Source organism: Stomoxys calcitrans, chromosome 2 (assembly GCF_963082655.1).
Source record: "Stomoxys calcitrans chromosome 2, idStoCalc2.1, whole genome shotgun sequence".
NCBI lineage: Eukaryota > Metazoa > Arthropoda > Insecta > Diptera > Muscidae > Stomoxys > Stomoxys calcitrans.
Window position 1 is genome coordinate 159465207 of NC_081553.1, and position 27043 is coordinate 159492249.

At 40.2% G+C, this 27043-nt stretch overlaps 1 protein-coding gene across 2 annotated transcripts in view; it reads left to right on the forward strand.

The window, feature by feature from the left end:
- The window catches only part of LOC106091645 (E3 ubiquitin-protein ligase hyd), a 70440-nt gene extending 47432 nt beyond the window's left edge, over positions 1–23008 (forward strand). For both annotated transcript variants that reach the window (XM_059364006.1, XM_059364008.1), the window contains exons 15-18: positions 3709–3915; positions 22149–22296; positions 22352–22582; positions 22646–23008. In XM_059364006.1, the coding sequence (XP_059219989.1) occupies positions 3709–3915; positions 22149–22296; positions 22352–22582; positions 22646–22858 (799 nt within the window). In that variant the 3' untranslated portion in view covers positions 22859–23008. The remainder of the gene's footprint in view (positions 1–3708; positions 3916–22148; positions 22297–22351; positions 22583–22645) is intronic.
- Positions 23009–27043: the final 4035 nt, after the last annotated feature.

A 27043-nucleotide genomic window follows, 5' to 3' on the forward strand; every position in this document is an offset into this window, starting at 1 on the left:
CACTGCTTGCGCCGGGAAATTGGGTCGCACTTGCGGTATTCGACCGGCTGGTATAAAGCGAGCGGCTGCTGCGTTGATGATGTCTCGGAATTTCCTCTCGGCCACAAGCACATCAGAGGGGGGTTGCAGTTCATTGAAGCGGCGATTGGTATACTCTCTGAAGCCAGTCCAATTGGCCTTCTTGTAATTGATGAACGTCCGGCGCTCAGGGGTTATAAAGTCGGGTGGTCGGTCGATGGTGAGGATTATGGGGAGGTGGTCTGACCCCAAAGAGATGACGGCTTGCCAGGATACGTCACTCAGGAGATCAGGGGATGCGATTGAGATGTCTGGCGAGTTGCTGCACCTCCTCGTAATCCTAATGGGGGCATCCTCATTCACCGTGCAAAACGTGGAGCTATCTATCTGCTCTGCCAAAGCTATGCCACGCTGGTCGTTACCTAGGGGAGAATGCCATGACGAGTGATGTGCATTAAAATCCCCCAGAACCAGACGACCATGGCCAGATAGCAACCCACTAATGTCGGGGCTGTAGGCCTGGCCATTAATCGGGACACAGCTACCAACCGGCGGTATATACACGTTGTATATCTCTATCTCGGCAGTACCAGACCTGACTGCTACCCCCATACATTCCATGTATGAGTCACTAGCGTCAAGCGCAGGCGAGATAGGTCTATACTGCACGGAATGGTGTATAACGAAGGCCAATCCCCCACCTCCATTCCTTGAGCGATCCTTACGTAGCACATTGTAGCCGTGACAACTGTGCAAGCTGCAGGTGTTAGTCAGCTTTGTCTCCTGGATCGCTGCGACCGATATGCTCTTCCGACTCATAAAATCCACAATCTCATCAATCTTGCCTCGCAGTCCATTGCAGTTTAACTGCAAGAACGATACACTTTCCGGCACTGGCCTGGCAATAGTAGGGCTAGGGTGCTGTCGTTGCATAAATTGCCAAGCACCGGTTGCACCTCACCGACACTGACCGATGATGAAGGCGGTTCTGGCAAACGGAACAGAACCAGGGTCCGGGGTTCTTTTCAATCCCGGCACGGACCAGAAGCGTACGGAGAAGGCACTCCGGGATGTGCCTCTCCCATGACGAAAAAAGATGAACACGTACACTGAGGCGGCAGCCCTTGCCGATGAAGATTCCATCGGGTCAATCCGATGCGTACAACCGGCTGCCATGGGATTGAAGTGGGTCGTGTGACGCTGTTCTATCAATACTTCCATGGTTTGTGCTCCACAGATATTAGCCTTCTTATTCCTGAAGTAAGGACTTTCGTCAGAAATACTAGACTATCTAGGAACTCACACCCGTTTGTTATTGGTTGACCAGCTGACCGTTCCATGCACTATGGTTAGGTTAGATTAGATTTAAGTGGCAGTCTGCCATCAGACTCACTTAGACGTTTTCGTCCATTGTGATACCACAGGAACAGAAGAAGGAATATGCCTTCTAGTTCCTACCGTTGAACCATCCATATCGCTTTAAAAAGCCCAATAACTTGCGAATGTTCACATCAGCTAAATCAGACAGGTTCTCCCGCTAGTGCGGGACACACACACAGAAGGTGTTATATAGTCTCTTCTTCTTCGATGTCCTCACAGCTTCTGCAAAAGTCGTTGCTGACAACCTTCAGCCTGTCAGCATCTTTTCCGATTAGACAGTGCCCCGTCATGACGGACACAATGACTGAGACATCTGTTATAATCAGTAACACCAAACCAGTAGACCTCTTCAAGTGTAGATTAGGCCACATAGTTTTGGTATGCTCACAGCCCCCTCTTTGTGACCATCTATCATTGACCATCAAAACTTAGCTTACATGTTGCTAGAGGTATAACCACAGATTCCAGTATCCCTAGAATATGTAGGGTAGTTCCTAGTCTCGCAAGCTCGTCCGCTTTACAATTCCCTGGGATATCTCTGTGGCCCGGCAACCATAGCAGGTGATTTTTTAACTGTTCTCGTTAAGAATCTGCGACAGCCGAGGGCGGTTTTTGTGTTCAGAAATACATTCTCCAGGGATTTAATGACTGCCATGATGTCTGAGAAGATAGTTATGCCAATCTTCGTTATGAAGTTATATCTTAGTCATTCCACCACTTGCTTAATTACAAGGATCTCCGCTGATACACACTGCAGGGGTCGGGTAACATTTTCGACATGACCAGTTAAAGTACACCCCAAAGCCCAACTGGTCGTTTAGTTTGGAACTATCCGCATAGAAGTTTATGTAACTTCTGTTACCAGGGATACCGTAGTTCCAATCGGTTCTATTATTAAAGTGGTGCAGTACTTTTTATCAAAAAGCGGCTCAGGTAGGGTGTAATCCACACTCCCTGGACCATCGGACATTGTATTAGGCATAATACAGTGTCTGTAGCCGTCACATGACCAAAGAGGAAGCTCCCTTAACCTCACTGCAGTGGTCGCAGCAATTTGTTTAGTCACAATGTCCACAGGCATTAGATGTAGCATTAAAATCAGTGCGTTAGATGATGTCGTCCACAGTGCGGCTGTGATGCACAAGAAAAATCATCCTTTGGATCCGGATAAGTATTGAACAGTAGATGTACTTTTGAAACGCCGTCCACCAGACCACAACACCATATAGCATCAATACCATGGTAGCCGGTTATACATAACCGGATTGACCCGATGGATTCCTTCATCGGCAAGGGCTGCCGCCTTAGTGTACAAAACACTGCTACAACACAACAACAACCATATAGCATTATAGGTCTGACAATTGCAGTATATACCCAATGCATGACACGCAAAACACACAACTCTTTTGCCAATGGCTCTCTTGCAGGTGTATAGGGCAAGAGTTGCCTTTCTCGGGCGTAAAATACGAGCTGTTTTAGATGCCATCAGAAAACCTTAATGCGCTGATCGAAAAGTCAACAGTCAATTGGAAGCTCGGGACAATAGCAAACAAGGCACTAAGAACAAGAAGTTCAATCCTGGTGACTTTTTATATGCGCAGAATTTCAAGGCAAATAAGAGCAACTGCGTTCCCGGAGAAATCATTGAGAAAGTAGGAAATGTCATTTACAACACAATCATACAAGTTGGTGATAGAAAAATTCTAGTCAGGGCGCATGCAGTCTAAATTAGAAGATAATTTGCGGATGATGACGAAATTTCTGAATCATAATGCAGACTGCCATTGGATATTTTACTCGAAGAATTCAACATGGGTTCTGCATATGATGACGCTTTTACAACGCCTCCAGAATCACCTCATTGGTCGCCTCAGCGTATTACAAGCCGTAGAAAACCTGTATAAACCATATCCCAATCACCTATATCATCATAAAAGGGGAGATGTTAGGGTAACACTTATTGCCACACTTGAATGTGGCATAAACAAGCATCGTACGAATCTGGGAATGCATTTACGTGATGCGCATAAAGGCCGCACTTATATTGTTTTGAAGAGTTTTAAGTTTTGCTCATTCTTTTACAATTAGTGAACACACGCAAATTAGTTAAATTAAACATCTTTAGTTCTACACAAATAAACTGGCTTATTACAACGTTTGTCCCTGTTCCTTATTGGAATGTTCGTGGGCAAAATTTGCATTTGCATTACAACGTTAAAGCATAACTCTTACTTTGATTTAAATTGTACTACACTCTATTTTGCAGTCTTTGAATTTATATATAAACGATTTATTTTACTCTTTCAGGTTAATTGGACTTTGTCTGCTGCAAAATGAATTACTTCCTCTGTTTCTGCAAAGACATGTAATAAAATATATTCTAGGACGTAAAATAAAATTCCACGATCTGGCATTTTTCGATCCCGTAATATATGAGTCATTCAGGCAATTGATACAAAATGCACAAGGCGATGATGGAGACGAAACGATAGCACGAATGGAATTATTCTTTGTGTGAGTAGAAAAAATTTACACATCCATATATATGCAACGTATAATAAAATAATTTGCTCGCGTAATTCTCCTTTCCTCGAAAGTATACTATTTTATATTATAAGCGTCGAAAATTACTGTCATGTTTATCAATGACATACATTTTGTTTTGTGTTGAAGAATATAGTTGTAAAGAGTTCAACATGTTATTATACTAAAAAATAAACGAATTTTAAAAACGTGCTAGGAGGAGTACGATATTCCTCTTACGCTTCTTAATAAAAATCATTGTACTACCTTTACGGTATCCAAAACAATAGGAATTGATATGTGATAAGTCCTCGAAATTATGAAATTGTTCTCAAAAATAATGAACTTGTGTGAACTTCAGAGAGAAGCTACCCAAATGCCGTTTAAAATATCCTGTTTTCATGCGTACTGATCATAGCTGTAATATCTCTCTTGTGGTCTTTGTCAAGAACAATACTGCGAATGAAATGTTTACCCAGCTGCACGGAAAACTGTCAGTCAACATACTGACTGACAGTTCTTATATAAAGACACTTCCAAGAACGATGGTAACACCCCTTATGCAGTTGTTGATAAATTTGGAACTATGCTAGGTAAAATGCTTAAACAACTACTCTTCTATATTTAAGCAGCTGGCATCTCAAAGAAGTCTAAATTTTTCTGACAGCTTATCAGTTTTAAAAACTGTCACCAATACCTCAAACTGCCTCTGGTCATCAATTAATATGATTCGCGACAAACTAATTGAATATAAAAATAAAATCATTCTTTTCTGGGTACCCGGGCATGTTGGACTGACCGGGAATGTACATGTAGACACCGCGGCTAAATATGGGTGCTCTGCACCGCTGATAACAGATCCATTAATTGAAAGAATAGATTTGAAAAGAGCTATTACTATGGAACTTCAAAAACAACACTCCAACAATCGCAAACTATTTCAACATTATCACTACAGTGTAATAAATTCTAGCTGCGAAACGCCAGTTTTCGCCACAAATATTGTTAAGAGTAAAATTCGGATTTTAAGCCGTCTTACGATGGGCCATACCAATGCAACGCATCGACACTTGCTGGATAAAAACTTAAATCACTTTTGTCCCAAATGTGGTAATCCTCCATCAGTAAAACACTTCATAGAAACATGCGTTACTCTTACTTAATATCTGCGTGCAATTCTTCATAACAAAGGCCTGGAGATTCTTAGGAACATGTCTATTGAAAACATCAACATATTATTCAATTTTATAACACATTCTAATTTAACTATCTGAGTAAAAATTGTATGTTATAAACAAATTCTTGTAACTGTTTAAGCTGATGGTCAATGCTACTATATGTTGGAACTAATAGATAAATAAATAAATCCCAAAATGTAAGTAGGTAAGGAATCAAACAGAAAGAAAATAGATGCGATATTGACACATGAAGAGATATTGATCCAACGGTTGCTGGATTTGATTTGTGTTGGCCAAACTTAAAATCCAAATACCATAACCATTTGAAATCAAGTTTGACGCTGCATATTATTGAGCAATGACAGACGGGAGAATAGAGATCACCACTACGGTGCTAAAGATAGCACTCGTATGCCTAAGCCATGTTGTCAAATCCATCTATTGTCTGGCAATTTATTTTCAGTAATAAATTTAAATCCCTTAATTTTCTGGTGAAATTCATTCTCATGATCATTGGCTCGACTTGCACCCTTTGGTTGGAAAAACGTATGTACTTTTTACTAATGTACTAATTAATGAGCAGGTTAATGGTAGAAGCATGTGTTTCGAATGCAATGTTAAGTCTTGTTTGCTTCCATTTTCTTGAGCGCAGTAAGAAAAAAATTTCACCAACTGCCAATGTCTCAAAAAGACATTAAGCAACAGGAACAAACACAAAGCCATAAATTAAACACTGGTTTACGGGTACTTGCTTACTGTACGTATTGAGTTACAGCTTCCATATAAATCGATCTCCCGATTTATTTATTTATTTATTAATTTCAATACAATACAAAAAGCCATACGGCCAAATAACTGTATTACAAGTCAAGCTTCCTGAGTAAAAATATCTATACGATATGAAAAAATAAAATCTAAATAAAAAATTTATAAGTAGCAAAATTGGCTGGCTCCCCAACCGTAATCCACAAAAAATATTTTTATAAACATACCTGAAGTATAATTGCCCAAAAAGAAATTAACTAAGTTAGTGATGATAGTCAGAGATAAAATTATACATGAAGATGCAATGAAAAGTCAGTGTAATTAACTTAAACGTATATACAAATGTCAATTGTAACTAAGGGGGAGGTAGTAAACGGTTAAAATATTCTAACAATTTTTGGCGGAATACATTGTTACACTGCGAGAATATACGTAGGGGTAGGGGCAAATAATTCCAGCAACGAGCAACTCTTACTACCAATCATTTCATATAGGTAGAATTCCTAATAAGTGGAATCACTATTTGCGGATTTCTGGTAGGTCTACTAAATACAAAGCTTTCATACAGAGTAAGCGGTCGCCCATATATGATTATTTTATGGAACACAAGAAGTAAGCGGAAATTAAGGAACTCATCAAATGAACAACCTAGGAACTGCTGTACATAATTCGAAATGTGGTGACGCCTATTAACATTATAAACAAAGCGCACGATCGTATTTACGATCCGTTTAATCAACGTTATGCATTACCTGGGACAGCAAATGGGTATGAGCAAGTCATTTCCTCACAGAAGTAGGCAAGTAGATATTAGAAGCATACATTTTTCTCAATGAACTCCACAACTTACAAGAAACCAAATCAATATGAGATTTAAATTTGAGTTTCGAAACGAGGACAATGCCAAGGCATTTAAATTGATGAACATATTCAATATGTATACCGTTCAGTTCATACAATATTAAAATCAAAGATATTATGATCTTTAGATCCAAACATAATAGCCTTGATCTTGGATGTATTAACTGTAAGGTGATTAACAGAAGTCCAATGCAATATCTGTCCAAGAGAATCGTTAATACTAGCTTTCGATGAACAACGTTAACCACTAAACATCAGCGTAACAAATGGTTTGTATCAATAACATGTTTTATGTCATTGACGTAGAGAATGAACAAAAGGGGCCGAGAACAGATCTTTGGGGAACTCCAGATGTTAAAGAAAGCATGGATGACGTTAAACCGTTGGCCACTACAAATTGAGTTCTTTCTTTCAGATAAGAAAAAATGAGCTTAGATGCTGTTTTTGAAAAATTGAATTGGCTCTTTAATTTGTATATCAAAACACAATGGTCAATAGAGTTAAAAGCTTTTTAAAAGTCCATTGAAAGCAGAGAGAGCATAACTTGTTCTCATTAATTTCCCCTCTCACTGCCTTAAAAGCAGCGATGTCGTATTGAAGCCCTTACGGAAGGCATATTGCTCTTCACAAATCTGTGAAGAATGCTTCTTAAGAAGATACACCATTACCTTCGACATGGCAGGGAGAATAGAAATAGGGCGATTATCATTAGGATAATGAGCAAATCTTTTCTTCAAAATCGGCACCACCCGACCAACTTTCCAAGTAGATGGAAAGTTATCGAAATCTTACAGTCACGATTTGCGTCACCAAAATCGTTTGAGTTCATGAACATCAAGATCAATATCATCCTTACAATCCCATGGCAGCCGGTTGTACGCACCGGATTGACCCGATGGAATCTTCATCGGCAAGGGCTGCCGCCTCAGTGTACGTGTTCGTCTTTTTTCGTCATGGGAGATGCACATCCCGGAGTGCCTTCTCCGTATGCTTCTGGTCCGTGCCGGGATTGAAAAGAACCCCGGACCCTGGTTCTGTTCCGTTTGCCAGAACCGCCTTCATCATCGGTCAGTGTCGGTGAGGTGTAACCGGTGCTTGGAGTGGGTACATTTCCGTTCTTGCTCTGGCCTAACTTCGCTACGGGAGTATAGTCATACTGGCTATGTCGCTAGGTGCTGTGCGAACATAGCCAGCAGTGGGCCACAAGCGTCGCCGTCGTCGCCTTCGGCGTCCTCGTCGTCGGACTATGTGACCCCCCCGACCTCTCCCGTACGGCAATTTATGCAACGACAGCACCCTAGCCCTACTATTGCCAGGCCAGTGTCGGGAAATGTATCGTTCTTGCAGTTAAACTGCAATGGACTGCGAGGCAAGATTAATGAGATTGTAGATTTTATGAGTCGGAAGAGCATATCGGTCGCAGCGATCCAGGAGACAAAGCTGACTAACACCTGCAGCCTGCACAGTTGTCACGGCTACAATGTGCTACGTAAGGATCGCTCAAGGAATGGAGGTGGGGGATTGGCCTTCGCTATAAACCATTCCGTGCAGTATAGACCTATCTCGCCTGCGCTTGACGCTAGTGACCCATACATGGAATGTATGGGAGTAGCAGTCAGGTCTGGTACTGCCGAGATAGAGATATACAACGTGTATATACCGCCGGTTGGTAGCTGTGTCCCGATTAATGGCCAGGCCTACAGCCCCGACATAAGTGGGTTGCTATCTGGCCATGGTCGTCTGGTTCTGGGGGATTTTAATGCACATCACTCGTCATGGCATTCTCCCCTAGGTAACGACCAGCGTGGCATAGCTTTGGCAGAGCAGATAGATAGCTCCACGTTTTGCACGGTGAATGAGGATGCCCCCACTAGGATTACGAGGAGGTGCAGCAGCTCGCCAGACATCTCAATCGCATCCCCTGATCTCCTGAGTGACGTATCCTAGCAAGCCGTCATCTCTTTGGGGTCAGACCACCTCCCCATAATCCTCACCATCGACCGACCACCCGACTTTATAACCCCTGAGCGCCGGACGTTCATCAATTACAAGAAGGCCAATTGGACTGGCTTCAGAGAGTATACCAATCGCCGCTTCAATGAACTGCCACCCCCCTCTGATGTGCTTGTGGCCGAGAGGAAATTCCGAGACATCATCAACGCAGCAGCCGCTCGCTTTATACCAGCCGGTCGAATACCGCAAGTGCGACCCAATTTCCCGGCGCAAGCAGTGGTACTCGCAGACGAGCGTGATGGGATTCGTGCTATGGACCCCGCTAACCCCAGAATCAGCGAGCTGAATCTGGAAATAAACAGGGTAGTCAACGAACATAAGCGGAATTTGTGGCTGGAACACTTGGAGCAATGTAACTTAGGCACCGGTGCAGGCAAATTGTGGGCCACTGTTAAGTCTCTCTCGAACCCCGGTAGACGGGACGACAGGACCTCAGTCACATTTGGCGAGTTAACCGTGACTGATCCGAAGAGATGCGCCAGGTTGTTCAACCGTCAATTTATTGTGCATCCCGAGAGAGACAGGGCAAGGAGGAGAGCCATTCGCCGTATTCGTGGTCTCCGAGCCGATGAACAGCCACCACAATTTACCGTGGGCGAAGTTACGAATGTCATCCGTGGCGCCAAACCTTCCAAGGCGTTGGGCCCCGACGGAATCTCTACATTGATGCTGAAGAATCTGGATTTACCTGGAGTTGAGTACCTTACCACTGTCCTTAACCTGTCATTGAACACTCTTATAGTTCCCGATGTCTGGAAAATGGGCAGAGTGATCCCGCTACTGAAGCCTGGTAAAGACCCGAGTTTGGGGGAGTCGTACAGACCGATCTCCCTTCTCTCACCAGTGGCTAAGACGCTTGAGGCATTACTCCTCCCGAGCCTCGTAGGAGAATTTCTATTCGCCGAGCATCAACACGGATTTCGGAGGCTGCACAGCACAACAACAGCTTTGCATGCCATCACCATACACATTTGCCGTGGCTTCAATCAACCCAGGCCATGTGATAGGACGGTCCTCGTGGCACTGGACCTATCGAAGGCATTCGACACGGTCAGCCATGCCAAATTATTTGAGGACATCGCCAACACGTCCCTCCAGCCAGGCCTGAAACGTTGGGTCGCGAATTATCTGTGTGGCCGCCAGTCATTTGTGGAATTTAGGGATAAGAAGTCAAAACACCGTAGAGTGAAACAGGGAGTTCCCCAAGGTGGGGTGATATCTCCGGCTCTGTTTAACCTCTACCCATCCTCCATCCCACCTCCTCCAGACGGCATAGAGATCGTATCATATGCGGACGACTGTACGATAATGGCATCAGGCCCCCCACCCATTGATGACATCTGCGATAGGTTGAACGTCTACCTCAACGAGCTTGTCTCATATTTCGCTGCAAAAATCTGAAGATATCCGCCACCAAATCTTCAGCGACACTGTTCACTACAAATACGCGTGAGGTGAATTCTGAGCTGTCTGTGATGGTCGATGGAGAAATGATTCCGACCATCAAGTGTCCCAAAATACTTGGCGTCACATTTGACAGCTCCTACACTTTCTCCCCACATGCCACAGCAATCTGCAATAAAGTCAAAAGTAGAAACAAGGTCCTCAAGTCACCCGCTGGCAGCACTTGGGGTGCAGACAAAGAAACCTTGTTGACCACGTATAAAGCAATTGGCCGGTCTGTGGTAAGTTATGCAGCGCCAGTGTGGTCACGTCAACTTTGTGACACGCAGTGGAATAACATTCAGATCTATCAGAATGCCGCCCTCCGAACTGCGACGGGCTGCCTCCTTAGTTCTCATGTGGACCACCTCCATCAGGAGACAAAGATCCTACCAGTGCGAAGACATAACTACATGCTGTCTAAGCAATACCTTTTGGGCTGTTATCGCAGAAATCATCCAAATCATCATCTTGTGGATAGATACCCACCGCCCAGAAGCCTTAAGGTTGATCTACACGATCTAGAGCGTGAGGTCCAGCGCTACAAGAGAGAACCTCTAGATCAAGCGGCATATCAAGCAGGTCTAGACAACATTCATGCAGACACGGTAGCAGACGCGTTAATTGGCTACCGGGTGAATGTAGTCCTTGGAGAACGACCGCCACCCATTGCTCCCGAAGAAATCGACCTCCCCCGGCAAACCAGAGTGGTTCTGGCTCAATTACGTTCCGGCAGATGCAGCCGCCTCAATTCCCACAGAGCTAGGATTGGTGCCGACGTGCAAGATGTATGTCCCGATTGTAACCAGGGACCGCACGATACACGTCACCTGTTTAACTGCCCGGCCAGACCCACTCGACTTACACCCAGACCCCTGTGGACGCACCCCATCTTAGTCGCGGAGTTCCTGGGTCTTGACACTCAACAGAATCAAGCAGACGAAAGATAGTACACAATAAACTGCTACAACAACAACAACAACAACATCATCCTTATCAGCTCCGACGCATCCTTAAGCCTTAAATACCCTCCACATTCCACTCGAATCTAAGCCATTGAAAATCTTGGAAAAGTGTCGCATTTTCCTCTTTCGTATAACACTCTTAGCTTTATTACGCAATAAACTCGTCGAACGTTCTCATTGAAAGGCAGAGAACGCCATATCCCTTAGAGATCTAGCATAAACAATGTCACAAGAGACGCCATGAATTAGTGTCATAGCAAATTTTCTTCCTCAAAACGGGTATAATGGAAAGTAAGTCATTGAAAAGACTTCATAAAAAATCACATTTGTCATCAACATCTATAGAATTAAAAAATATGAAAGCATCAAGATAGTGCAAATGTCCAAATAAACCATCCCAGTCTATGCATTTAAAGTCCCGAAATTTTACAAACTCTTCAGACATTTCAGCTTGTAAAACAAATGAAGCGAAAATCATAGCCTGTTCAGAATGAACTTGGTCAGAAAAGTTCATCAATCTGGGGCAACTGATGAAAAACAAGTAAGAGCGTGCTAAGTTCGGCTGGGCAGCTATACCAAGTTATGAAGCGATTTGATCCATACTTAGCACAGTTGTTGGAAGTGATACCACAACACCACGTACAAAATTACAGCCAAACCGGATAAGAATTGTGCCCTCTAAAAGCTGAAGAAGTCAAGATCCAAGATGGGTTTATATGACAGCTATATTAGGTTATGAACCGATTGAACCATACTTAACACAGTCGTTGGAAGTGATACCAAAACATCACGTGCAAAATTTCAAACAAATCGGACGTGAATTGCGCCCTCTAGAGCCTCAAGAAGTCAAGACCCATGATCGGTTTATGTGGCAGCTATATTAAAACATGGACCGATTTGGCCCATTTACAATCCCATACGACCTACACTAATAAAAAGTATTTGTGCAAAATTTCAAAAGTTAGCGTGCTTTTGACAGACGGACGGACGGACATGGCTAGATCGAATAAAATGTCATGACGATCAAGAATATACAGCGGTCAAAAAAAGTATTCATCATTAGCAAAATTGATAATAAATTCACTTATTTTGGGTAATTGAAGAAAATTTAAAGTAAACAAATAATGCCGTTTTATGCAATAGTTTATTTTTCGTAATATGTTTTAAAATAAATTCAAAAAATAAATTTAATTAGCGCAAAAAATGCAATTTTATATAATAACACCAAAAACAGAACAAAAAAAGTATTCATCATTGATGTGCTATCATCAAAGTCAAATTCAAATATTATTTGGGAATCCCCCTTTCTGTTTTATTTAGTAAAGGAGGCTTTGCCCTTGACAGCAAATATTTAATTTCATTGAAAATATAGTTTTTGTCAAAATGGGTCGTAAGCAAAACGAGGTTTCTGATGAGGTAAAAGTTTTGATAATAAAACACCACAGGAATGGTTTAACTCAAAAAACTATCAGTGAAATATTAAATAGACCACGATCTACTATACAATCCATCATCAGAAAGTGGACAGAAACGAAAACTGTTGACAATAAACCAAGATCTGGTCGACCAAAAGCACTTTCAGTTGGAGATGTGCGTTGGCTAGTGCGGCAAGTTCAGAAAACTCCGAAGACAAATGCGACCATTCTTCGTAAAAACACTATGGAATATTTAGGGAAGGAAGTTACTACACAAACAATTCGAAATACACTCAAAAGGCATAGTTACAGAGGAAGAACTGCACGTAAGAAGCCCTTTATAAATAAAATAAACCGAGTGAAAAGGCTAAACTTCGCAAAAATGTATGTAAAACAGCCCGAATCATTTTGGAAAGCAGTCATTTTTGCAGACGAGAGCAAGTTTAATCTTTTTGGGTGCGATGGAAAGGTCATAGTGTACAGAAAACCAAATACAGAGCTTGAAGAACGAAACACAGTTGCTACTGTAAAACATGGTGGAGGTGGTTTAATGGTTTGGGGGTGTATGGCGGCTTCAGGAGCGGGAAATCTTGAAATTATTAATGGAGTAATGGATCATAAGTATTACATTGACATTTTAAAGAGGAATTTAAAAGATAGTGCTGTAAAACTTGGGCTTGGTAATAACTTTCAATATTATCAAGATAATGACCCCAAACATTCTGCTTTAAATACCAAGATGTGGATGCTGTATAACTGCCCCAAAGTCATTAAAACTCCTCCTCAAAGTCCCGACTTGAACCCAATTGAACATCTTTGGGAACATCTCGAACGCAAATTGAGAACGCGCAATTTTTCGAGCAAGAGTCAAATGCAACAGGTGATAATGGAGGAATGGACTAATATAGACCAAAATATAACCGCTAAATTAGTCCAATCGATGTCAAACCGTTTAAAAGAAGTTATAAGACGCGGTGGTCGAATAACAAAGTATTAATTTTTTTAAATTATGTTATTTATTTTTTTGTTTTTTTCCAATGATGAATACTTTTTTGTTTAATTTTTTGTGTTCAGCTGTAAAATGGCCCTTTTTGTTCCAATAAATACTATTTTTTTCTTTAAAAACAATGAAATTGTGTACATATATATCACACAAGCACTACTGCATCATTAGTTTAATATGTTTTTATTCCAATTGTCTTTTGTAGACTTATTAAAAAAAAAACATTGAATGATGAATACTTTTTTTGACCGCTGTATATACTTTATGGGGTCTTAGACGCATATTTCTAGGTGTTACAAACAGAATGGCGAAATTAGTATACCCTCATCCTATGGTGGAGGGTATAAAAAGTCAAGCATGGAAGTGCAATTCCTTCTAACATCATAGTGAGTCGGTCGAGATTTATGAGAAACGGACAAACTATAGCGTAAGCAAAGCGATCGTATCAATTCAGATTTAGAAATAGTAAACAAATTGCAATTAAAGTCACCGACTACAATGACGTAGCATATTTTAAAAAAATATCACGATGGCTGCTCTCAAAAGCATCTAAATTACCATGAGGTAGATAAACAACACCAAGTAAAACGGAAGTCGTGTTATAAAAGATTTCTATAAAAAGAGATTCACAAGATCCAGCATCTGAAAACTGAAGTCAGCCAAGTCTCAGTTACATCGGCTTATTAGCATTTTTAATCTTAAACTTGGTAATTGTCTTCTCTTTACGTAGTTGCATGCATAAAGCATTTAGTTTACTGGCTGCAGGGGAAAAGTGTTCATTTTAAAACACTCTGTTGTGAAGCCCAAAATAACATTAGAGACGAGTAGTGGTTTAGTCTTCAATCTTATATATAAAAATCAATTTGTGTTTGTTTGTAGGTTTGTTTGTTTGTTTGTTTGTTTGTATGTTTGTGTGTTCCTTATAGACTCAGAAACGGCTGAACCAATTTTCTTGAAATTTTCACAGGTGGTGCATAATGATCACGTGGTGAAAATAGGGTACTACATTTTTTGATATCTGAAGGGGGGGGGGCGGACCCTCCCCCTTACCCTAATTTTCAGAAACGCCTGATCTCGGAGATGGGTGGTGCGATTTAAGCGAAATTTTGTGTACTCTCATATAGTACCCTAAAAATAAAAATTTGGTATCCAAATTTCGGATGGACGACAATATGGGATTCAAATGAAAGGTATTTAGGATAAGAAAACGTATCTGATATCCAATTGTGGAACCAAGTGCTAGGGGGACCACCCCAACCCCCAAAACACCCCTAAATCGGACATATTTACCGACCATGGCAATATGGAACTCAAATGAAAAGTATTTGCGAGTAGAATACGAATCTGATATCCAAATGTGGGACCACGTTTCTGGGGGTCCACCTCTTCCCCAAAACACCCTCCAAACAGGACTTATTTACTGACCATGGGAATATGGGGTTTAAATAAAAGGTATTTAAGTGTAGAATTAGAATCTGATATCCAAATATGGGACCAAGTGTTTGGAGTCCGCTTCTCCCCAAAAACATCCCTCAAAGGGGACAAATTTACGACCATAGCCATATGGGACTCAAATGAAAAGTTTTTGGGAGTAAAGCTCGAATCTGATATCAATATTTGGGAAAAGTGTCTATGGGGAATGTACCAAGAACACCAACAGCAACCAAATCCACTGAATTCCAATTGCTACAGGTGCACAGTCAATTAATGTTTAAACTTTTAACAATTTCGATGATAGACAACAGATGCACTAGTTAATTAATTGCAATTAATGCAGAGCGATCAGCTGATTAACAAACAAATAAACGTTCATAGTCCAGGAATAGGATTGCCAAACGTTATACTTGAGCTGTGTTGTCGCTTTGGACTTTTTGACAAAAATTAAACGGAATTAGGAAAAAATTATTTAAAAATTTTTTTCAAAGAATTTGTTGTGGAATGGAATGGTGTTCAAGGTAGTAAACATTTTGTCCTTTGTTGTTCAATTACTGATCTCATTTAGAAGAAAAACAGAAAAACTTTTTTATTGTTTACCGTTTTCATATCGTATACAGCGGTCAAAAAAAGTATTCATCATTAGCAAAATTGATAATAAATTCACTTATTTTGGGTAATTGAAGAAAATTTAAAGTAAACAAATAATGCCGTTTTATGCAATAGTTTATTTTTCGTAATATGTTTTAAAATAAATTCAAAAAATAAATTTAATTAGCGCAAAAAATGCAATTTTATATAATAACACCAAAAACAGAACAAAAAAAGTATTCATCATTGATGTGCTATCATCAAAGTCAAATTCAAATATTATTTGGGAATCCCCCTTTTCTATTTTATTTAGTAAAGGAGGCTTTGCCCTTGACAGCAAATATTTAATTTCATTGAAAATATAGTTTTTGTCAAAATGGGTCGTAAGCAAAACGAGGTTTCTGATGAGGTAAAAGTTTTGATAATAAAACACCACAGGAATGGTTTAACTCAAAAAACTATCAGTGAAATATTAAATAGACCACGATCTACTATACAATCCATCATCAGAAAGTGGACAGAAACGAAAACTGTTGACAATAAACCAAGATCTGGTCGACCAAAAGCACTTTCAGTTGGAGATGTGCGTTGGCTAGTGCGGCAAGTTCAGAAAACTCCGAAGACAAATGCGACCATTCTTCGTAAAAACACTATGGAATATTTAGTGAAGGAAGTTACTACACAAACAATTCGAAATACACTCAAAAGGCATAGTTACAGAGGAAGAACTGCACGTAAGAAGCCCTTTATAAATAAAATAAACCGAGTGAAAAGGCTAAACTTCGCAAAAATGTATGTAAAACAGCCCGAATCATTTTGGAAAACAGTCATTTTTGCAGACGAGAGCAAGTTTAATCTTTTTGGGTGCGATGGAAAGGTCATAGTGTACAGAAAACCAAATACAGAGCTTGAAGAACGAAACACAGTTGCTACTGTAAAACATGGTGGAGGTGGTTTAATGGTTTGGGGGTGTATGGCGGCTTCAGGAGCGGGAAATCTTGAAATTATTAATGGAGTAATGGATCATAAGTATTACATTGACATTTTAAAGAGGAATTTAAAAGATAGTGCTGTAAAACTTGGGCTTGGTAATAACTTTCAATATTATCAAGATAATGACCCCAAACATTCTGCTTTAAATACCAAGATGTGGATGCTGTATAACTGCCCCAAAGTCATTAAAACTCCTCCTCAAAGTCCCGACTTGAACCCAATTGAACATCTTTGGGAACATCTCGAACGCAAATTGAGAACGCGCAATTTTTCGAGCAAGAGTCAAATGCAACAGGTGATAATGGAGGAATGGACTAATATAGACCAAAATATAACCGCTAAATTAGTCCAATCGATGTCAAACCGTTTAAAAGAAGTTATAAGACGCGGTGGTCGAATAACAAAGTATTAATTTTTTTAAATTATGTTATTTATTTTTTTGTTTTTTTGCAATGATGAATACTTTTTTTGTTTAATTTTTTGTGTTCAGCTGTAAAATGGCCCTTTTTGTTCCAATAAATACTATTCTTTCTTTAAAAACAATGAAATTGTGTACATATATATCACACAAGCACTACTGCATCATTAGTTTAATATGTTTTTATTCCAATTGTCTTTTGTAGACTTATTAAAAAAAAAAACATTGAATGATGAATACTTTTTTTGACCGCTGTACATAATTTTAGTTAGGTAGCTTGCCTTGTAATGTAGTTATATGGCCGTAATGCTAAGTCTACATCGTTTTCTCAAAACAGCTTTGGTCTGAACTTAGTATAAGACTTTTTGTATTATATTGAAATTAATAAATAAATAAAAATAATTATTTGTTTGGGATATGTACTTAAATAATATTTATATCAATGGGCAAATATTGCAATAATATGGATATTCTTCATGCGACTTCTCAAAATTTGGCTCTTAGACGATGTTCAGACCAAAACTGTTTTAGTAAACGACTCGCTGTTCCTTTATAATGCTCTGAAAACAACCGACTCCTTTTTCCTTTACAATTTATAAGGGCAAAACGACTCGTTTGCCACAAAACCGAGATGTTTTTCAGAACGACTTAAGCAAAATGAGTCAATGTAGACATAGCATTAGAATGCTCTGATTAATTGATGTTACTGTATTATTGTACAAATATCGTTTCAAGTTTAAATCTAGCTCCCGTATGGTGCCGTAGCAAGATATATTTACATATGGCCACCATTATATCGCCATAGTGCTCTTATTAATTATGCGATCAAAATCTGGAATATGAATATCTCATAATTATTAAAAAATTTAATTTTTTTAAAAATTCTGGGCGGCAAGGTGCGAAAGTTTGTGACCTCTAACATAGTCTTAATCGGTCCATAACCTGATAGAGCTATGTATATGGTACTGACCTCCCGATTTGACTTCTTGGGTCAATAACAGACGCAATTCTTATATATCTAACAAATAAAAACGTGTTAAGTACGGCCAGGTCGAATTTTGGATACAATACAATTTCGTAGAAATCCAATGAAAAATGCTTCAATGAAGTTCTAGAGGAAATTGGTCTTTAATTTCTTAAAGACCGATTTCTTGCCGTGATCCTATCTGGATCACTGGCCCAAATTTTGTTGATGTCGGGCAACAAATACGCCCTTCATGGACTTTAGACCTCACATCGGGAGATCGTTCTTGCGGTAACTATATCCAAATATAGTCCAATCTAGACCGTAATCGACAGGAACGTCGAGAGGTCACTGTTGGTGGTTTCAGCGAAACCGAGTAGTAAATGAACTTTCTATGGGTCCTTTCGGTTGGTTTTGTTATTGTTGTAGTAGCCACATATTTGCATGTGGAGGTAGCGATTCTCATCAAGCTCCTATAGGTGAAGAAATTTATTCCGAACTATGGGACCAATCGCCGCGGGAACATTCGCCGACATAGGTGAGCAAGCTCTCGGCGCCATTAACTTGCCTTGTAATATCTAGTATCATAGGCATTCAGCATTTAAGCAATAGGTGGTGCGCCCGCCATCTCACTGACACTCCAATCGGTACCGCCTATAGTTCACGACTACAGTGCCAGGAAGTATGTCTTTCTTGCAATTGCATTTCAATGGTCTGCGAGGCAAGATCGACGAGATAGTGGATTTTGTGTGTCAAAAGAACATATTGGTTGCAGCGATCCAGGAGACAAAGCTGACCAACACCTAGGCAAGGATCGCTTATGGAATGGAGGTGGAGGGATACACCCTTCCGTGCAGTATAGACCCATCTCGCCTGCGCCTGGCGCTAGTGATCACAATATGGAGAGTAGGGGATAGCAGACAGGTCCGATACTGCCGAGATAGAGCAATACAACGTGTACATACCGCCGGTTGGTGGTTGTGACCCAGATAATGGTCAAGCTTACAAAACTGTCTGGCCATAATCGTCTGGTTCTAGGGGACTTTAATGCGCATCACATTTCATGGCATTCTCCCCTAGGTAACGACCAGCGAGGCATAGTTTTGGCAGAGCAGATTAAAGGCTCCACGTTTTGCACGGTGAATGAGGATGCCCCCATTAGGATTACGAGGAGGTGCAGCAGACATTTCCATTGCATCCCCCGATCTCCTGAGTGACGTATCCTGGAAAGCCGCCATCTCTTTGGGGTCAGACCACCCCCATAATTCTCACCATCGACCGACCACCCAAATTCATAACCTTTGAGCGCCGGACGTTTATCAATCAGAAGAAGGCAGATTGGTCTGGCTTCAGAGAGTACACCAATCGCCACTTCAGTGAACTGGCACCCCCTTCGGATCTGCTAGTTGCCGAGAGAAAATTCCGAGACATCATTAACGCAGCAGTCGCTTGCTTTATACCAGCCGGTCGAATACCCCAAGTGCGGCCCAATTTCCCGGCGCAGACAGCGGTACTCGCAAACGAGGGTGATGGGATTCGTTGTACGGACCCCACTTACCCCAGAATCAGCGAGCTGAATCTGAAAATAAACAGGATAGTCAACGAAAATAACCGGAATTTGTGGCTGGAACACTTGGATCAATGTAACTTAGGCACCGATTTAGGCAAGCTGTGGTCTACTGTTAAGTCACTCTCGAACCCCGGTAGATAGGATGACAGGACCTCAGTCAATTTCCGAAGAGATGCGCCAGGTTGTTCAACCGTCAATTTATTGTGCATCCCAAGAGTGATTGGGCTAGGAGGAGAGCCATTCGTCGTATCCGTGGTCTCCGAGCCGGTGGACTGCCATTACAATTTATCGTGGACGCAGTTACGAATGTCATCCGCGGTGCCAAGCTATCCAAGGAGTTGGGCACCGACGGTATATACACTGATGCTAAAGAATCTGGAGTCCAGTATCTCGACTACTGAAACCTTGAAAGCATCCGAGTAAGGGGAAGTCGTACAGACCGATCTCTCTACTCCCACTAGTAGCCAAGCTGATTGAGGGACTACTCTTCTCGAGCCTTGTTGGAGAATTTCCATTCGCTGAGCATCAGTTTGAATTTCGAAGATTGCATAGCACAACAATTGCTTTGCATGCCATCACCGCACACTTTTGCCGTGGCTTTAATCAGCTCAGCCATGTGATAGGACGGTTTTCGTACCACTGAACCTATCGAAGGCATTCGACACGGTCAGCCATGCCAAACTATTTGAGGCCATCGCCTGGGTCTCGAAATATCTGTGTGGTCGCAAGTCGTTTGTGGAATTTAGGGATAAGAAATTGAAACACCGTAGAGTGAAACAATAACTTCCCCAAGGCGCGGTGATATCTCCCGCATTGTTTAACCTCTACCTATCAACAGGAGACAAATGTCCTACCCGTGCGAAGACATTAGTACTAGCTGTCTAAGCAATACCTTCTGGGCTGTTATCGCAGAGACCATCCAAATCATCATCATTGTTACCTCCTCCATTGTCACCAACAAGAACAAACAAAAACAAGGCGGCATATGTTTAGGCTTAATTTATTCTCTATTAAACAACAAAATTAATAAGAATTTATATTTTAAATAACGGTATAATAATTACTTAGTCGGTTGACACACTCTAGCAATAACAAGGCACAATCTTCTCAACAGGAGGTTTACTTTACAACTGATGACTCTCGTTACGTTCAATATGACAATTGACAAAGGAAAATGACAAGCTGCTGAGAAAAACAGAGTTGACAACTTAAGCCACAATAGAAGGGCTAAATTACTTGTGGACATAATCGACAATCATCTTGCGGATAGGTATCCAAAGCCCAGAAACCTTAAGGTAGATCTACATGATCTAGAGCGAGAGGTCCTGCGCTACAAGAGATAATCTCTAGATCAAGCGGGTCCAGACAACAATCATGCAGACACGGTGAATAGCTACCGGGTGAATGTGGTCCTTAGAGAACGACCGTCTCCCATTGCACCTGAAGAAATTGACCTCCCCCGGCAAACCAGCTGCCTCAATTTCTACAGAGCAAGGTTTGATGCCAACGTGCAGGATGAATGTCCCGATTGTGACCAGAGTCCACACGTCACCTGTGTAACTGCCTCTGCACACACCCCCTCTTAGTCGCAGAGTTCCTGAATCGGGATACTCAACAGAATCAAGCAGACGAAAGAGAGAACACAACACACTGCTACAACAACAACATTCCAGTCTTGCGATAGCTGTGTGCACCACACAAGCTGGAATCTTGAGGTCCGATCTGTGTGATATTATTTGCTGTCACGAGAAGCTTAGCTACGAGCTACCGGGCGCGTTCACAGGTTGCGGATAGTGGAATGCTCCATGCGGAGTAGCTGCAACGACTGTCGCGGACAATCAGCGGTATCGAGTGGAGAGTCTCAGTGAGAGGTCGGGCGGCACTGGCTCTTGCGCAAGTACTACGTGCCTATGATGCTCGACATGACAAGGCGAGTTATTGGCGCCTTTAAATAACCAATGGCCACTTTGTTCCAGCGGCGATCGGTCCTTTGGACCGGAACCTTGTCCATCTACAGGAGCTTGATGATGATCGCCACCTCCACATGAAAGTGTGGCTACAACAACAACAACAATGGCTGTCGATTTTCAAGTTCGACAACCGGAAGTAGGGTGATTATGTTTCATAAAACACGTCTACGTTCAAATAATTGATAAAAATTGATAAAAAATACTACTTTACTCTATGGGAGGCCACCGTAGCGCAGAGGTTAGCATGTCCGCCTATGCCGCTGAACGCCTGGGTTCGAGACTAACATAAAAAAATTCAGCGGCGGTTTTCCCCTCCTAATGCTGGCAACATTTGTGAGGTACTAAAAAGGAGGCCCGTTATCATTAAGCTTAAACTTGAATCGGGCTGCACTCATTGGTATGTAAGAAGTTTGCCCCTGTTGCTTAGTGGAATGTTTATGGACAAAATTTGCAATTTTACTTAACTCTATGGGACTTGACAAGGAATGCAAAAATTGAAGTGCCGCTTTAGCTAAGCGGTTACTTTCTATCAAGCTTTCTGGTTGTAGGCTTATTTGCTAAAACATTTAAAATAAAATATGAAATCTATTACCTAGCTGAAATCTTGACACTTATTTACTATATTTGCTTTCTCTTTTTAGAATTGATCTAATGAAGGAAGAAGGAGGGGGTAGCGTTGAGTTAATACCAGGGGGAAAGGAAGTGCAGGTGACTTCTCAAAATCTTTTCGATTACATCAGACGCTACACGGAATACAGACTGATTAAAGCTCAAGAGAAGGCATTAGAGGTAACTCATTTCACTTGTTGTAATTAATGCATAAATCACGTTATTTATTATTTAGGCGATTCGCGATGGTGTCTTCGACGTATTGCCGGACAATTGTATGCAGAGTTTGACTGCGGAAGACCTGCGTCTCCTCTTGAATGGAGTAGGTGATATCAATGTGTCAACTCTTATATCATATACGACATTTAATGATGAATCTAGTGAAGGTTCAGACAAGCTCTTAAAATTTAAACGCTGGTTCTGGAGCATTGTGGAAAAAATGAACACGTTAGAAAGACAAGATTTGGTAAGACAATATGAAACTGAAAACTAATTTAGAACAATTACTGTAACATATATTTTGACATAGGTATATTTTTGGACTGGATCCCCTGCTTTGCCGGCATCTGAAGAAGGCTTTCAACCATTACCCTCAGTCACAATTCGACCGGCAGATGATACTCACTTACCGACAGCCAATACATGTATATCTAGGCTGTACATACCTTTGTATTCGAGCAAGTCAATTTTGCGTAGCAAATTGCTTTTGGCTATAAAATCGAAAAATTTTGGTTTTGTATAGAATATATATACATATATTCATTCCTACAGGCGTAAAATTGAGAAGTTAGACTTTTTTCTTTTACATTTCAAAGACTTCAGCCTATATATATGTTCATTACACCATTTTCAATATGCATTATTATATACATACATATGTGCTAAACAATGAATATAGAATTACATTAAAATAAATATAATGAAATAAAAAAAAATTGAATAAATTCCAAATTGATGCAACGACATGGGTTTTACAAAATGTATCTCATTATAAAGGTAAGGTTAGCAAATACTCCTATTTTCACTTTTCGCTGCAATTTTTTGTTACCTATTATTGTAGTTCTAAGAAAATGGGCAAATCATTCCAACAACGAGTGACTCTAACAGCAAACGTTTAAGTTGAAAGTTGTAAATAAATAAATTTCCATTTATAGACACACTTACTTGCAAGAAAAATTACAATTATTTAAAAAAACATTTTCATTGATGTTTCCTTTTTTAAAAAAAGGACGTCGCTGGCGAAAAAATGAACATAGTAACAACCTTTATTCTAAAGGGAAATATTTTGGTTTTTTGAAATTTATCCCTATTTCGGTTGTCGGAGGCGTTTTCGAATTTTGTCAATTTTCATAGGGATCTAAAGTGAAATTGAAAATTCTTTTCGACTTTTCTTGATAATCAAAAAGTCGATGTTCGACTTTTCTTGATAATCAAAAAATCGATTTTCGACTTTTTCTGATAATTAAAAAGTCGACTATTCGACTTTTCCTGATAATCAAAAAGTCCACTTTTCGACTTTTTTCGATTATCAAAAAGTCGACTTTTTTTACCAAAAAATAGACTTTTTACAGCAAAAAAAAAAGGCATTGAGACTTTTTTATTATTAATATTCGATTTCTGACATGCAAAGTGGATTAAAGCAATGGATTTTTTTGACCCAACCAAACAAATGATTTGTTTGTCTTTTTTTTATAAAAATGCAATAATTCATACTTAAACCTTGCCATTTTGATCTCTCGTTATTCTGGTCCCAAAATTTCCAATAAAAAGCGAAATGCTTTTCTCTTTCCATCAATTCCGTTCGTTACTAATCGAAAGGCTACCCTTTCTTTTGTGCCTAATTGGTGGCTAAATCCATTGGGCACCACTTACTTCTAGATGTTGATTTCACGAAAGCTCGATTGTGACTAAGATGTCATCACACTGAGTGAGATCCCGTGAATTTATGTGGATGCTAGTGTATTTATTGTAATTGTTTCAAATACTTTTCTAGTAAAATTTGCATGAACTATTGTTGACTTTTTGTATCTTGTCCCCAAATTTCAAATCATTTGTTCTAGAACAACTCCAAGTTAAACTGCATTTTTCAAAATAAAGTATTCAAGTTAATTTTAAGATTTAATAGAAAATTTTGCTGTCTTAATTGAATTTAAACAATTCGTATAACAGAAAACCATTTGTCTGTATGTGTCTAACGATTTATGGACTTCAGTTGAGTTGCCAACCGGCAAATTTGTTATAGAAATTACTATTTCTGTAACGAATTCCATACTTTTTCACAATGTATTTAATAGCTAAACTTTACACTAATTTTTAATTCATGATTTTATCGTCTGGCAACGCAACTATAGTTTAGTTGCCATCAATAATTGATCCCTTAAAATGAAAAATACTCGCTAAAGTCGAAAGCATTAATCGATTCTAAACGATCAGACTTTGATGCCAGAATTCAAATTCGGATTTCTAGATTATTTTATATATTAGGACTAGACTTCCTCGCAGAAGATAATTTGGCCGGATAGCATGAGTATGTTATACCATTTTCCGCTTCCAAATTGATTGACCCTTATATACTCTACACTAAGGATTTATTATGTTCTTTGGTCTACACATCAGGGTCTTGACGAGTCAAGATCGGTTTTTTTTACGTTTGAAGTCGTAACAAAGGTTTTTGTGCACAATTTTCTCCTAAATCGGGAAAAATTGCGCCTTCAGACTTCGGCAGAAGTAAAATGTGAAGATCGGCTCCCAAATAGCTCCCGCATAGCACGCATGTAGCTCTCTAAATATGAGACGATTTGGGCCTTCAACTGTTTTACATCAATAAGAAGCATTTACAAATTTTTGACATACAGCATTGCCCGGTAAAAATTTAGTGTGATTTCTACAAACAGGCTGATTAAAACGGACTTGATCTACTTGTAATATCATGTCGATCAAAAATATACCTCAATTCAAGCTGGAGCGTTTAAAAATAAGTTAAACAGAAACCATTTGTATAAACAAACATAACTCTGAATCGAAATTAATTTCCAATTAATTTTCTCCGAACTGCACATCAAATCCCAAAGTCCAAGCGATGAAATCAGTTCCCATTTTCCAAAAAAAAATCTTAATTTCACTTTTACAGCTCTCATTTACCACACTCTTAAATTTAAAAATTTTTCCGGGGGCCTCAGGCCCCTCCCCGAATGTCCTGAAGTTCAGCCCGACCGATGCGTTTTAACTTATTTACACTGATACCTTTCATTTGAGTACCATTTTATCATGATTGATCTATATATCAATTTGGCTGTGCGAACCCCAGGCACCTCATCGGAACAATGGATACCAAATTTTTGTTTAAGATTTGAGAGATCTGGCATTTTTGAAAATTAGGTAATACGGAGTTATTTTTGGGGTGGGATGGCCCCTCAGACATTGTGCCTTATATATGATACTAGCTGACCCGAGCCCGCTCCGCTGCGCTTTCTTTTACTTTATATGGAACAACATTTTCCTTGGAATATTTATTTTCGACAATTAAGAGCTTTTAGTGAAATACCATGCTGCGAAAATAGTATATCGCTTGACTAACAGTTTAACAATATAACAATATATAATATATATCTGAATTCCATATGATCTTTATTGGTCTACGAATTTAAGTTTGGATGTAAGGTGTACTCCGTTCTTAAAATACTTTATTTCAGCCCGATATTCTCATGATATCTGATTTAGGGGTGTTTTCGGGGGTGAGGTAGTCCCCCAAACACTTGACCCTGAAAATATATCAGCATCGTACTCTTCTCTCAAATACCATTTATTTAAACCCCATATTGCCATTGGTTTAGGGGAGTTTACACGATGAGGCCTCCACCAAACACAATGGCCCCAAAATAGGTTATCAAATTCGTTTTCTAATCTTAAATACTTTTCATTTGAGCTACATATTGGCATGGTCGAAAAATTTTTACCCTTTGGGGGTCTTTTGGGGAAGGTGTGAAGCCCTAAATACATGTTCCTACATTTGGATATCAAATTCGTATTCTGCTCCCAAATACTTTTATTTGAGCCCCATATTGCGATGGTCAGTAAAAAATTGCTGTTTGTGGGGTATTTTGGGAAAGGGGTAGTCCCTCAGAAAATTGGTCCCGAAAGTGGGTATCAATTCTTGCTCTACCCCCCAATACCTTTCATTTAGGCTCCACATTGACATGGTCGGTAAATATTTGGGGGTTGTTATGGTGGTGGGACATCTCCTAGACAGTTGGTCCCTAATGTTGATATCAGATACGTGGTGTACTCCTAAATACCTTTCATTTTAGCCCCATATTTGCATAGTCGGCAAACATGACCGGCTTGGGGGGTGTTTTGGGGAATGGGCGGTCACTCAGTGAGTTGGCCTTGAAAATATATATCGGGTTCGTGTTCTACTCCAAAAATCCTCTTATTTGAGCCTCGTATTGCAATAGTCAGCAAATACTTACTATTTGGGTGGTGTTGTGGGGGTGGGGTGGCCCCATAGACACTTTTCCCGAATATGGATATCAGATTCGTGCTTTACTCCCAAAGACCTTTAATTTGAGCCCCATATTGCTATGGTCGTAAATTTGTCCCCCTTGGGGGATGTTTTTGGGGAGAGGCGGCCCCCAAACACTTGGTCCCATATTTGAATATCAGATTCATATTTTACACTCAAATACCTTTTATTTAAGCCCCATATACCCATGGTCAGTAAATAAGTCCTGTTTGGGGGGTGTTTTGTCCGATTTAGGGGTGTTTTGGGGGTTGGGGTGGTCCCCCTGGCACTTGATCCAACAATTGGATATCAGATACGTTTTCTTATCCTAACTTTGGATACCAAATTTTTATTTTTAGGGTACTATATGAGAGCACACAAAATTTCGCTTAAACCGCACCACCCATCTCCGAGTTCTGGTGTTTC